The 14,961-nt window shown below is 34.7% G+C and overlaps 1 protein-coding gene across 2 annotated transcripts; it reads left to right on the forward strand.

Annotated features, from left to right (window-relative positions):
- The first annotated feature begins 251 nt into the window (after positions 1-251).
- Positions 252-14,925, forward strand: LOC110728530 (phosphoglucan phosphatase DSP4, amyloplastic-like). Of its 2 annotated transcripts, XM_021908170.1 has the most exons (14): positions 252-399; positions 507-576; positions 675-725; positions 1,062-1,161; positions 1,363-1,439; positions 1,516-1,592; positions 1,739-1,819; positions 2,715-2,847; positions 4,743-4,802; positions 7,268-7,324; positions 11,214-11,309; positions 13,597-13,656; positions 13,911-14,018; positions 14,574-14,925. In XM_021908170.1, exons 1-14 carry the CDS (start codon positions 374-376, stop codon positions 14,703-14,705), a joined length of 1,128 nt encoding a protein of 375 aa, XP_021763862.1. In that variant the 5' UTR covers positions 252-373; the 3' UTR covers positions 14,706-14,925. The 2 variants fall into 2 exon arrangements, with proteins under 2 accessions (XP_021763862.1, XP_021763863.1); XM_021908171.1 differs by lacking the exon at positions 7,268-7,324.
- Positions 14,926-14,961: the final 36 nt, after the last annotated feature.

The following is a 14,961-nucleotide window of genomic DNA, read 5'->3' on the forward strand; positions in this document are numbered from 1 at the left end:
TATTATTATTATTATTATTTCAATTTACTTTATTTATTTATTTATTTATTTTTACGAATTTCGACTTGATAAATGATAAATGTAATAAATTGACCTGACTCAAATTTATGATAGACCCGACCCGATCTGACTTCACTAAACTCGACCAGTATTGACAATTTGACACCTGTCTAATCTAATTTAATTTAATAATGTAATGTTCCAAATTCCAAACTAGAAGATCTAACCAAAAAATATCTGTTATACTCACAGTGTCCCACCAATTATTTCGTGCATTTTTATAGAGTACTCCCCTTTCAGCTTTACAAAGAAAGAAGAAAGATCCCCTCTATTTGCTGTTGCTTTATCTTTTGCATTTTTTTATAATTTTGCAATGAATTGTCTTCAGAATTTTCCCAGGTAAACAGTTTTAGTCGTTAATCTGACAATTTTAAATTATTGTTCTTGGTTTTGCTTATCATTCAATATTATTTATTTATATGTTTGGTATTTTGGGTTATAATCAGGCTTTATGCTTTACCATCTGAATTCTTCAAACCCCATGAAATTAAATCTTCAAGCTTTGTTCATATGTTGGTATGTTATCTCCTTCTTTCAAATTAGTGTATTAATTTGTTGATGATATTGAATTTTTAATATATTTGTGTTAATTTGTTTTGGGGTGGAATATGTAGCCTGTGATGAATGCTAATGATCTGGATATTCGCCAGAGTTTGGCTGTAAAGGTTAGTAATTTGTTTCGACATTTCGATTTTCGAGTTTCAATTTTCAAGTTTCAATTTTGTCCATTTTATTGCTGAATTTTGTTGTTGATTTGCTTTGATTGTGTTGAGGATATATCATGTGGGTCTAATAATTGTTGAGCTCTCAATTAAGAAAATACAGTACTAATTTTCGGTGTCTTTGTGGGTGATAAATGGATTGGAATTTGTGGCTGCATGTTGTTTAATACAATTCATGTGACTAGTTGGTTTGAGGATATTCTACTTGTGTTCAGTGAATTTGTATTAGGTACTTGTATACATCATGATTTAAATGATAGTGTAAATGTTACTCTGCAGGCAGTTTCTGGCTCGAAATCCAGCAGTGAGATGAGCGAAGTTGCAGAGGAGAAAAAATCAGATGTATACAGTGATACCATGACCGAAGCAATGGGTGCTTGTAAGTCCAAACTTTCCTAGGTTTCAGTGAATTATAACGATGAGTCGATGTGCTAGTACACTGTCTGTTTTGTTGTTTTTTTAATCTTTTGTATTATTTCTGTTGTTCTGTATCTGAAGAGCTTTGCTTTTCGTTTGTTGTCTTTTAGTGTCTGAGGTATCCTCTTTGCTAGTATATCTATTCTAACTTTTGAATCCACAGCTCTGACTTACAGGCATGAATTAGGGATAAATTATAATTTTATTCGGCCAGACTTGATTGTCGGTTCATGCCTACAGGTATATTATCTTCTGCCTGTGCTTGCTTCTATGTCTTGAAAACTTTTTCTTCTATAACACATTATCTCTAATGCAGAGTCCTGCAGATGTTGACAAACTTCGAAATATTGGTGTTAAAACAATTTTCTGTCTCCAACAAGATCCAGATCTAGAGTATCCTCTACTGGTCTATAAGAGTCTTCTGGTGGCTTAAATTTGCAAACATTGAACCAAAAAATATATTGAATCCTTGTATAAATGTTTGCTGTTTGTTTTTTTTTTGACATAAATACTCTTGATGATTTCTCAACTTATTTTAGATATTTTGGAGTTGATATCAAAGCTATTCAGAAGTATGCAGAAAAATATATTGATATAGAACATATCCGTGCTGAAATAAGGTTGTTGATCTATCCTTTGTAATTCTCTACTGCCTCTTGAATCTTGAGCATTTGCAAACCATACTTTCAGTGGCTATAATAAACGAATATCAAAATTTTCTTTTGCTCTCATGTTCTATACTCAAAACTTCGACATTGGGTATATATTTGGACAATCTTGTTTAGGCCAAAATCTGGTAGAGTATGCTTTCAAATGGGGTGGTAAGCAGGGTGGGTTGATGCAGTACAGGATGGGTCGATACGAGGTGAAAAAGCTTATAAATACACCACCTACCTGGTACCCCTGACGGTTATGACTTTCGACATCCACACGGTCTGTCCACTTCCTGTCAAAGTCATGCCCTTACCTGCTCCACCTGGGCTGGTGGTGCGGGATATACCAAATTGCCATCTTACTCTAAATCCTTGTGCCCAGATCATAAACAAGGAGTTAAAAGGAAGGATTGCTTTGGCTTGCAGTGGCTTACAACTTTGTTTTACTCTCAAGACTTTGGCTTCAAATTTCGTTCATAAATTTAAATTTGTTTTATATAGATCAAGGAAAAGTACACTTAAAGTGGAGGTGTCAGTTTATGGTAACAGCAGGGTTTCAGTTTTAATTCTGTATGGTAAAAACGCTTGTGTTAAAAATTGACGTGAACGGTGTAATAATGCCGCATATATTATTAAATCTTTAGCTTGTAGGTGATGCATGTTGAGTGCTTCTTGCTTAGTTAGGAATAAAGGTGTGTTGCACTGTACATATTACCCTCTCTACACAATCCACGCAGCGTAGTGTTCTTTCGTTAAGGCTGTTCTATCTAAAGATTAAGGCGTTACCATTAAGATTCCACATGCTCTGTCATGTTGGTTAGCCCTTTTGAAGGATTTTGGATTAATATTTCAAATATGACAGGGACTTTGACGGGTTTGATTTACGGATGAGGCTTCCAGCTGTGGTGAGCAAGTTATATAAGGCTATGAACCGAAATGGTGGCATTGCCTACATACATTGTACTGCTGGAATGGGTAGAGCTCCTGCTGTTGCGGTATGCTCTATATCACTTTTGTTCCCTTTCGTCTGCTTGTGTTTATCATTTTGTTTTTTCGTGTCTACTTTTGTTCAACTGTTTCATTTTCCTATTCAAACCCCTGTTTCTTCATTTGGATTTACTGCTGAAATTTTGCTAATATCGGATGGTCAAAGCATAAAAATGTTTGTGAACTTCTATTAGTTGGTCTACCAATTTATCCTGTCCTTAATGTAATTGATATATATTATTTTGTATTAGGTTTTTTTTCATGAAACATAGTCAATGTTTAATCAAATGGGGGATACTTTCTAGAGAACTGACTTTGCAACACAAGAAATAAGAACTATTAAACAGGAAATAGCTGAAAGATTCAAGCTTTCATTAATTCCAGCCAAAAGGTTGTCTTCATAACTTGAGGTTATCACTTTCAAGAGGTAACTTCAGGCTACCAAACTCTCACAAAGTTCTCAATACTCAACATAACATCAAGGCTAAATCCTTCTTCATTATATATACAAAACATACTACCAAAAGTACTACAATCCTTAATTGCTAATTTGTCTTCACTAGCTGACCACAGTGGAATATTAATGACTGGTGTTTGCTTGTTTCTGGTCCCCTGATGCCAAGTCACGGTTCTTCTCCCTCCTAGTGTACACCTTCAGTGGTGGCTGTAAGGTCTGCTGCTGATTTATCACAATATTTTCTTTCTGAACTTTTTTTTTCCTTGTATAATTTAGCTTACAAAAAAGGTAATAAATCATGAAAATCAAAGAACAATAGGGCGATACTGTGGCTTATTTATTTTTTTTCCTATGGTTATAATAGAACAATCTGACAATACAAGAAGCTCACACAATTAGAATTGGATTGTTTTGATGGAGCCCAAATATAATGATATTTTAATTCTACCGTATGAGGTTAGATTTGATTTGGTGACCTGAAGTTTCTGCATGATTACTTAAAATTTTGGTAAACTGTTGGATCTTTTGACCATATTACTAAACAAGATATAGGCAGCCTTTATATATTACATTATTTTCATCTTGTAGCCACGCAATATTGTTGAGTAACTGCCTTTACTTTTTTTTTTCCCCCACAAGTTCAGCCTCTGAGTTTGTTTATCTCAATTCGTAAAATAGATATCAATTGTGTTAGCAAGTTAAACTGTGTCTGCCGGAGGATGTCTGAGCTTATAGTGCTCACTGACATTGTGGATATGTGCTTGCATGCGCGCGCGTCATGGAAATTCATTGAAACTGAAGTTATGGCTTCAAAAGTTTTGGGTCTAAAGTTATATTCCACTGCTCAAGATCACATAAAAGTGGATTTTGGCATACCAGACTCAATCTCATTGTAGATTATCTGGCAATTTTTTCTTAGACCTTGAAATTGATGTAATGATGGCGAAAATGAGAAGGGGGAAAGAAGACTCAGTAATGGTGATAATGAGAGGGGGTAAAGAAGATTCCACATTTGAAGTGAAATATTTATATACAATTTGGACCCAGAGCAGAGAAAAGGGAGGGTGGGGAGGGGGTGGAAAGAGAATGAGGTTTTAGGGGGAAAATTATACTGCATACAGAAAGTGATATTATTGGCATTAAGTTTTCCAAGCCCAAAACCAATATTATGGTATTCAAGGATTATGGAGTCAACACAATCAACACAATAAAAATACGTGTATTATATTTGTGAACCTTTTTTTTTTTTTTTTTTTTTTTTAAATTTTAAAACGTTTAGTCGGTACCGCACCTTGAAATTAGAGATGCATTTACTTGGTCTATTTATAGTCTTAAATTCTGGCAGATAAACAGGAAAAAGATGAAACACTTTGCTTTACTTTAATTGCTGCATTGTTGCCTATTGCACTTATGTGCTATAATCTAACATTCACGATTGAATTGCAGTTAGCCTACATGTATTGGGTTCAAGGATATAGGCTAAATGAAGCCCATAGGTTACTGCTGGTACGTGTGCATTCTTTCAATTATTCATTTGTGCTGCATGGATCTATTATTTGTCAATGCTGTTTGATTTGGCACCATTCATTTACCAAGGGAGTAAGTCATTTGATGTTTTGATCTAAACTCTTACTAAAATATTTTTTTTAAAGTCGGAAATTAGGGATTTCATGCCCTTGAGTGCTGCCGCCTTACCAATTCTATATGATATACTCTAAGAAGCCACTTGAAATTTTGAAATGATAAAAGAAGACTGATTTTGCTAAATTTGTATAGACATACAAGGTATTTCCAATCCTTTTTCCAGGACTGTAACTGGTCCTGGAATTTTTTTTTCCATGACACAGCACGTTGGTATTTGGCAAATACAAATATGCCATAGAAGCCAAGACAACAAATTGTTTATGCCTTTAGGGTCCAAAGTCTCCAGACTTAATGTGCTAACCAAGTCTCAGAGATATTCAATGTACGTGGTGCCTGTGCAAGAGCTTTAGTAATTTGTATTTTTTATAGCAGTTTTGAAATAATACTATCATACAGGCAAAAGTTTATGATTTATAGGAAGCTCATATTTCCTCCTGGTTCTTGGGATAATATGTCTCAGTCTGCAGTCTTAATAAGCCAAAAAGAAGTGAAGATGGCGTGTCTCTCTGAACTCTAGTGAGAACAGCATCATTGTGTTTGTGCTTATCTTCCTATCTGTGAAGTGAGGAAGCAGTAACAACAAAGTAGATATATGTAGGAAGGTTGAAACAGGCAGTAATTGAGCTACTATAAAAGCTCTTAATCCATCTCTGGCTGATGCTCTCTGTAGATTACATATTGATAACATGTGTTATTTGGTGGGAAACTTTCCTTTAGATCTCCTAGGCATTTGCAACTTACGTTAGAGTTGCATCTTTTGACTTCTGGTATACATTGGCTAGAGTCAAACTCAAAACTCCTTGGTTTAATACTTTAATGCAAAATTTTTTGTACTAGCAAGCAATTTCACACAATTATAACATGTTAAACTAATTTGTTTTTTCTCAGCAACTTCAAAATATTCTATACTTCCAATGGTTTTACCTGTCAATTATCCAACCATATGGTGTAATGTAAATATCAGTTATGGTTATGCCTATTATCTTGTCTTTTGGTAAATTTATATGTTCTGCTGGATGCACAGATACAAGCTTCCCTACTGATAACCTCTTCATATAAAGAATCAACATTCATTTTGTTTACCCATTTCCTAACTAGAGTAATATGTGAATCTGAGACAGCTATATTTCTAATTTCTGATCGAAACTGGCCAACATTATTTAGATAAACGTGTGTGTATGTGTTTTTTTTTTTTTTTATATTTTATAAATTACATTTAAAGATAATGAAATATTTACTTACAACCTGTTAAGCATAAGTAAACCGATATCTTACCCTCCCCCCACCCCCCAAATTCTCATTTTGGATGTCCCGTTGAGTTTCCCCCGTATTATAAGTGGGTATGAAGGACAAATACATTACTCTCAGTCTCTCACAAACTTTATTTTTGGTCCCACCAACCAACCTGCCTCAACTTTGCTTTTCTCTTATTAAAGTGAACTTGGTGCTATCTTTGTGGGACAGAGAGTACATTAATATGGTGTTATGGGGCAATCTTTCGGGACAGAGTGAGTGTATCATTTGTGTGTGTGTGTGTGTGTGTGTATGAGGTAGCCTATACTTTGTAAAGGGGAGATTGATTTATCTACTCAGTAGGTATTCTACCCTTGCTAAATATATGCTAAAATTAGTTTGTGTTTTGAGTTGGACTACTCTATCATCTACAAGTATATATTTATTAGTTATCACCTTTTTCTTAAGGATTTTTTGACAATTACCACCTACAATTGTTGCTGTTTTAGGAATTACCACGTACAGTTTTTTTTATTGAAATTTACCACCTACATTTTATAAAAATGATAAAACTTCCCACCATTTTGAAGATGATGTCATGGTGGAGCCCACAAACGGTCTTTCCCTCACTTTCCCTCCTTTTCCTTCCCTCCTTGTTCGATACTCGGTCTTTCTTCTTCATCTTCTTTTTAATTTTGCACAAATACTAAAATCAAATTACTAAAATAATAAATTAGGGTTTCAAAATGCATTATTCTTGCTTCGAATCTTTAAAAATTAGGGTTTTTAGCAATTTGATTTCAAGCTATGCCTCAATTTAGATGGAAGTGGAAGGAGAGGGAAGTGAGAATCAAGTGAAGAAGAAAGAAAACGGAGGGAAATAACAAGGATGACGTCATCTTTGAGGGGTTGGTCAAAGTGGTGGGAAGTTTTAGTGTTTTGGAAAAATGTAGGCGGTAAATTTCAAAAAAAAAAAAAAAAAACTGTAGGTGGTAATTCCTAAAATAGCAATAATTGTAGGTGGTAATTGTCAAAAAATCCTTTTTTAAATGCTACCTAGGATGGTAAACCTTATTGCTGATCTTTTCTTGCAGAGCAAACGTTCTTGTTGCCCTAAATTGGATGCTATTAAAAGTGCAACAGCTGACATTGTGAGTTGTTTATTTGCAGACTTCATCTTTACAGTTCCTTTTGTACATTCTCATTTAGCCTCCAATTGATTTGGCAAAATCTTTATTTTTTATTTTTCCTATCCTTGAAGAATGCATTTAGTGTTTATATATGCCCTTAAGGGAGGAGAGAGTTCATAGTGTATTTGGATGGTACATGTGGTACGTACCGTTTTATCTGGGTAATAACATATTACTAGTTATCCTCCAAATCATAAATAAGTGAAAATTTTAATTGTTTTCTAGTAAAACATCTGCATAAAATTGTAGTCTTCAATCAGCAATATTGTTTTTGCTCACTATTTATTATTTTTATCATTTATAATTCCATCAGGCCGCATATTCCTTTCAGTAACTTTCTTGTATTTCACTCTTACTGTTGAGGTTGAGGCCATAAGATTGCAACTTGCATGTTGTAGTAGCCCTAGTAGATTAAACCAAATAACTAATTACACGTGTTAACTGTTTTTTTTTATGATCCAATAAGTTCCAAAAATTCTCTTGTTCATAGTCACCATCATTAGATCAGACCTTGTGCTCTAATACCAGTTTGTAGAGGAAAGTTGTGACCCTAACCCCCTTTCTAGTGGCAGATAATGCTGCTTGTAGCTGAGGACCTTGATTAACCCTAAACCCTTAAAGGACAACTTCCCACCAAGCATGAGTATGTTAGTGTAAGAATCCCTTAAGAGGAAGGTTTACTTTGTTGGTATATGTAGTGTGGTCAAATTTCCTTAAACAAAAATTAATGTTCGTCATTCTTGGTTGGTTCTTACATATTCTCTTGACATGCAATGTAGGTCCAAATCTTCCTTGTTAAGAGGCTAGTTTGACTTTCAAGCAAAGTCTCTTGTGCCATTTTGTAGTACTGTAGCCACCTTGTGAGTCATGGATATTTATGAAATGGTACTATTTAGTCTGAAAACTAGTCCTATACACCAATATATTTCCTAAGGTCACCCAACTCAAGACTACTCTCATCCAACCACTCTTAACTATGAAGTATCTTAGCATGTCATAGTATATGACCCCTGTAAAACATGTCTTTTTTGATACATATACATAAAACCTTAAACCTATCAAAGTGCGAATAAAAGCCTAGCTTCAATAATGCAAGTGTGAGTAACTCCTCCAGATTCAACATGATCCACCCTGCAACATAACCTCTGACAAAAATGAGTTAAATTGGACAGTGGAAACACTACTTACTGTCTCAGATTCTCTTTGAGCCAATATATGATTTTAAACTTGCACCCCTTCTTACAAGCACACACTGTCTTTGTCACAACCCTATCTTGTACATGCAAAGTAGGTAAACCTTTTTCCACCAAAGCTCGCATATTTTTCTTCTCATATCTCACCCCCTCATTAAGGCTTGGTGGTGTGAAGGGCTCACACACTTCTGCACATGACAATCCTCCATGTTATAGCCACTCAAAATATATACCTTGTCCACCCGGATCTAAGAAACTTCCACAACTTGTATACAAGAATTGAATCTCCCAACTAAAATATAATTTGTGTGCCACCCAATTCTAAAACTAATATATTTTTATGGTATATATTCTTACTAAGTTATTTCCCTGCACTTTTTTACATACCATCTTTCTTAGCTGACACTTGATAAGGGAAATAGTTTGGAATTACCTCTCTCATAATCTAATAAATTCCGAACTAATCACTAACCAAAGTAGAGTGATAACCAAAGGTCATATTTCCACAGGGAATCAATAATGCAATGACCTCATTTCATGTACTATTTAAGCCAATGGGTATGTATTCTTTTTTGTGTTTTAGGTGATTTAAGAAAGTTGAATAACTACTAACAAACAAGGCAATTGAACAAATTTTAAAAAATTAGAACACGATCAATAGTAAGAAAAAAAAGAAAATTGGGATCAAGCTATTCACGAGGAAATTAAACAATTAATGATGATTTAGTCGATGAAAGAGGTATCAAGGGGTAATTTATCATATTAGGTCACTCCCCCCACACACTAGATGTTCAAGCACCTAATTTTTATGGTCGGCATTAGCTATTAGGTTAGTTAAGTGCAATAAACTAGCTCACTTCGCATAACTAGTTTAATAACAATAAATGTCAAGAAGTAATTGGCCAAAGAGACCAAGCAATAAGGATATTACCAATTATCTCAGAGGTATACAAATATCACAACTTAATCATTTAAGATCATCATCAAGCATCACAACAACCCATCACCCCCTACCCTAGCAAAAAATCTAGCTTAGAGTAGGGACATTAACATCAAAACCATGGAAATCAAGCTACAATCAATAACCAAGCAAGATACATTAAACATGATTAATAAAAGGTTTAAGCACTAATCTTTGATCAACAACAATCAACTAACATCAACTAAGAAATCAACAACTAGGAAAGTAAAATAAGAATTATAAAAAATTGAAGCTTTAATTGAATGTTGAAGATTTAACAATGGAGTTCCACTTCTCACTCTAAAATACACTCTTAATCTAAAAATTTAATGTTAATAATCTGAATATCCCTTAATTGCATGAATTAAAGGTACATATACTCCTCTGTAGCCCCTTAATAAGTGGCCCAAAAATGGTAATTAAAGGTCTGATAAAGACCTAGCAAAGCGGGCACTCTATGGTCGTGCAGACGCTCCAACAAGTCTCCCAATGAGTTATGGAGCAGGCGCTTCATATAGTGGAGTGTTTCTACCTTAAATTCTCCACTCCAAGCCTTCTACTTGGCGCCTTTTGTAGTTAAGTAGTCGCTCCACTGGTTAGTGCGGCTGCTCTTCCCCGGTTTTTCTCCTACTTGTATTCCTCGTTGATTTCTTGATGCTTGGGGCTTTGCCTTCATATTAGCTTTTCGTTATGGTGTCTCCGAGGTATCCTACATTAAGGACTCATAATATTCATGAGCAAAAGGTTCTAATCAATTGAATTGGGGATATTATAAGGACAAATCACTTAAAAACATGTAAATTTATGCAAGGAATATTGAAATAACGCAACTAAAGGATTTACATTAAAGATGCATAAAATGGGGCATAAACTCATGAGAAAGTGGTCACATCAAGGAAATATTGGAATACAAAAGTGGTCTAAAAGTGCATTTAACAACACGTTTTGACTTTTGCATTATTCATATGCTTCTCTTTGACCGTCCTTTATGATATGTACATAAGGAGAAACATATTCATGTGGGATCTTATTAGATTCATCTCGATACGTAATTTTAAAATATATCAACTATATATAAGTTTTTATTAATAGTTGATAAAGAAATTAAGGGTTGCATAAATACATTGGCAACCGTGACTGAAAAAAAAATGTCAGCTAAAAAGAAATGGATGAAGTATAATGCAACCAAAATCACATGTAATCTTAGCTTCAAAGATCAAATTTTCCTTATTATTCATTCAGATGTAAAAGCATTTGTTTGGGGAGTTAGTTCTACACTGCATGTATATTAAAGTTGTAAACATTGAAAGAGAAAGGGAGCAGAAGAGGGATAATGGAATATTACTTGTTGAAGAGCGGGGATTTTGGGAGAAGGGTGGTTGTAGGCTTGTAGCAAAAAAGAAGAGGGTTGAGCAATGGTTGACAAAAATTTTGACTTGCCATTTTTTTTACCTTCTGCTTTGTCTAGATAACTCATTTGATTTGAATTATGCTTTTCTGCATCAAACCCAGTCAAGTAAAAGCCTAAATATATACGAAATATATGACATTCCCCTTGACCAAGAAACATAGTGTCCACTCAACCAGTAGAATTTGATCTCTTCTTGATGTTGTGAAAACTAGGAAGTACCTAATTAGTCACTGAAAATTATCTCTGTTTGCTCACAATTGTGCATGTCTTGCTGCTCATCCAAAGCTTACAGGCCTCAAAAAGAAGTCAATCATATGCAAATGGGATGATCCAAGTTGTACCCTTGTTGAAATTTCTGGGCTTGATGTTGGTTGGGGCCAGGTAACAATATTATAATCTGCATTCTGTTTTTTTGATAATTTTCTTACTTATAGGTTTGTTAACTTTTCTTCTGCTTAACTAATGTTTATAAGTATTATTATTGGTTTTTTTTTTTTTTGGAAAGATAGTGGATCTCAATCATCTCATCAGTTAACCTAAGCTTACAAAAGTACTGGGATCCAACCTGCTGTCCTAGACCAATATTTAGTAGTACAAGGGTGCATTTTTGTTTTGTTTACTTTTAGATGAGAGGTTTAGGACCAAGTATCTTGGAAAACCTTAGCTAACTGGTGAATCAGGAAGAGGTGATTTCAAAGAGGCTGAGTCCAATTGCTGGTTGAATTCTGAAATACACATTCTTGATTCTTACAAACATTGGAACTCTGTAAACGAATGAAGAACAAAGTTGACTTGTTAAGAAAATTCTTGGGCACATAGACAAGGGAAGACTAAATACATCACCAGTGCTATTAGTCAGAGATCCAGTCCAATTTCATCTCTCATTTTTGAATTTGTGTTGGATTATTTCATTTCCTGACATTAAAGATGGATCCCGCATGAACATTATTTAGGTGTACACGTGTCATGTACTAGTGGAGTTTCCATTTCTGTGTATGTGGTGTGATTATGTGGCTAGGTAAATTGTGTTCATTTGCTAGGTGTACAAGTGTTTCATGGCAGACCATCTCTTTACTATGAACCCCATCCTTTGGTGGTTGGTTTGAGGTTTTGGTGGGTGCTAGGCAGTTTCTGTGGGTGGCTGGTGGTGTTGGTGTGGCTATGGGTGGGTTGGGTTGGATAGGAGCTATGGGTGATTGGGTGTTTGGGGTGGAGTAGGGTGTCTGGGAGAGTGGGGATGCCTATTGGTTGATTCAATTAGAAGGGTAGGTTAGTAAATTCAGTTATTTAAGCTAAGAGTTAACAATATAACACCAAGGGTTAGCCATAAAATTCTAATAAGAGCACACTAATTGCTTATGCAATTTCATGAGGTTACTCGAAAAGCTAAAATAAAGAAGAAGAAGAAGAAGAAGAAGAAGAAGAAGAAGAAGAAGAAGTTTCCGCCGTGTAGAATTTGCAATATCACGAGGTCACCGTGTAGAAATTCTAAATAATAATTGATAACTAAACACCATTTATCACTTAGTTCTTTGTGCAAAGGTGAGTGTAGACACCTTTATGGGATAAAGGGAGTAGGCTTCTTAATAGGCAAGTGGTAGCACCATTTATTTCGTGGATCATGCCCCTTGTGAAATATGCACATCCAAACCACCTAGTTACTATGTAATTAATCTAAGTGCTGACAATATATTTATTTTGGTTGGACCAACATCTTATTGTTATGATTTTAGGCCTTCTTTCATTTCTTCCTAATAGAATTAGTTTTAAAGAAAAGTAATTGCAAGATAAGTTTGGATTAATAAAAAGAAGTCTATGCTTCTACTTTTTTCTGTTTTATTTTATTTTATGTTATCTTATAAGTGGGGCTAATATCTTATTCTTTTAAAAGCAAGGCCTTTGTCAATTCACCTTTAAAAAAATTTAAGAAGAATAATCTTATATAGATTTGGACGAAGACAAATAAAATCATTTCATTGTTTAAATTAAAATTCAGGTAAGCTTAGATATGTCTAATTTGTTTCAATAAGCTCTTACTAGATATGTTAATTGGACACGGCTAAAATCACGGAGTGTCACGGACACCGACCCTTCACCGTGCACTCGGACACTTCCATTAAGAGTGGAGAGGAAAAAAGAGGAGAAGCATGAAAGAAAAACACATCTTTTTTTAAGACCATCATTGATATAGAGTAGATGGAGAGAAGAAGAATTAACCGAGGAAAGAATTAAAGTAAAAAAAAAAAAATAGGGGTGGACGTTATGAAAATTTTAAAGCTTTTGTAATAAATAATTTATTTATATAAATTTAAGTGTCTTATTGACGTGTCCCTGTGCCAGTGTCCAAATAACGGATAGATCCCAGTGTCCTAAAATTTTGGAACTTGTCGGATCAGACACTTGGACATGTGTCCGTGTCCGACACCCGTTCCCGAGTCCATGTAACATAGCTTACAAGTTTGGATAAGGAATTTCAGCTGAAATAAAAACTAAACCTTATGTTTAGATCATGAACTCATTCTATTTGTCTTTAGATAAGTGACTCCTGCTCCTGGTCAATTTGGCATGTGTTACACTGAACTGTGTTCCTGCAATTTCTTTTTGCTACTTCATTGCTTATCTTGGATTCTGTATGAAGCATCATTTACTTAAGAGTTTTTAATTTCAGAAAGTTCCACTGAAATTTGACAAGGAGCAAAATGCTTGGATTCTACAGAGAGAATTGCTGGTAAGTTATGCGTAGATATACATTAATGCCTGCCCTATGCCACAAGTTTGTTTTCTATTTATATTTTGTCTTTCTTTCTTTATGGAGCACCAAATTTCCTTTATTGTTCTCTGTAAAATTTCTATTTAATTACTTGGATGATTATATTATAACTATTTCAATTAGGATTATTAATGTTTTGACAATGCTAGTTGCTACTGAAGTTAAAAATACGTGATCGAACGGATCCCATGACATTCACTATCTCTTAACAGGAAGGACATTACGAGTACAAGTATATTGTTGATGGTGAATGGACTTGCAACAGGAATGAACTTGTCACTCCTACAAATAAGGATGGTCATACCAATAACTATGTTGTGGTGAGTCTCAAAAAATGTCAAAAGTTTGCTATTCTTGCTGCACATTCTTAAGATTCTTTTATATACTCCGTTATTAGTATAATGCATTTCATCATGACCAATGAGAGGGTGGTAAACTAAGTAGTTTAACATTAGAAGCTAGGTGATGTTTACTTCCTTGGTTGCAAAATTGTTGCGTCATTTCTCATTATTTTGGGGGTTGGGGGGAGAGGTGATAAGCATAAATTAAGAAAGTGGGTAAAAGGTGAGAGGGAACCACTTAGTAAGGCTGTAAGGGTACATTGGATGTCCGCAATGTGAAAAGCAATTTTTGTGGAACTTTAAAAAATGGCGAAGTTGCAATGATTTTGTAACAAAGGAAGTATAGTTTAACCAATGCACAATTAAAATACTTATGGCTAAATTATTGTATGAGAATGTGAAGAAGCAAATGGTAAAATTATTTCATAATGGAGAAAGTGTTTCAAGTGTGCCCGATGGCTGATGCCATAGTATTAATTAAACACCTTTGTTGCGCATTTGATTCTTTCTTTGCACTCAAATCTCTATCTGCAGGTTTCCGCTGATGATCCAGATAGTGATAGAGCACAGGTGAGGAAGAGGTTAACCGGGGAAGATCCAGACCTTACCACAAATGAACGAATCAAAATACGACAATTTCTCGAGGAAGTCTCGGATCATGAATGATGTTGCTGACCTCTTGAGCTGTGTTGTAAAAGGATGCAAAGTCAATGTGATACAGTCGCAGCAATACTAGTAGTTCATACCTAATACTCCGTACTAGTCAATATCTATGTTAATAATGTAGTTGACATATGTAAAGAACCTCTCGATGTAAAGTTGACTAATAAAATAATTTTTAAGCTTTATGTGTGGGTTTATGAAGTTTGGAGAATTGGAGGTTTTAGTTACATTGCAAGGAAAAATTGTTACATATTTATCA

The sequence above is a fragment of the Chenopodium quinoa genome, unplaced genomic scaffold (genome assembly GCF_001683475.1).
Source record: "Chenopodium quinoa cultivar QQ74 unplaced genomic scaffold, ASM168347v1, whole genome shotgun sequence".
NCBI classification, from domain to species: domain Eukaryota; kingdom Viridiplantae; phylum Streptophyta; class Magnoliopsida; order Caryophyllales; family Amaranthaceae; genus Chenopodium; species Chenopodium quinoa.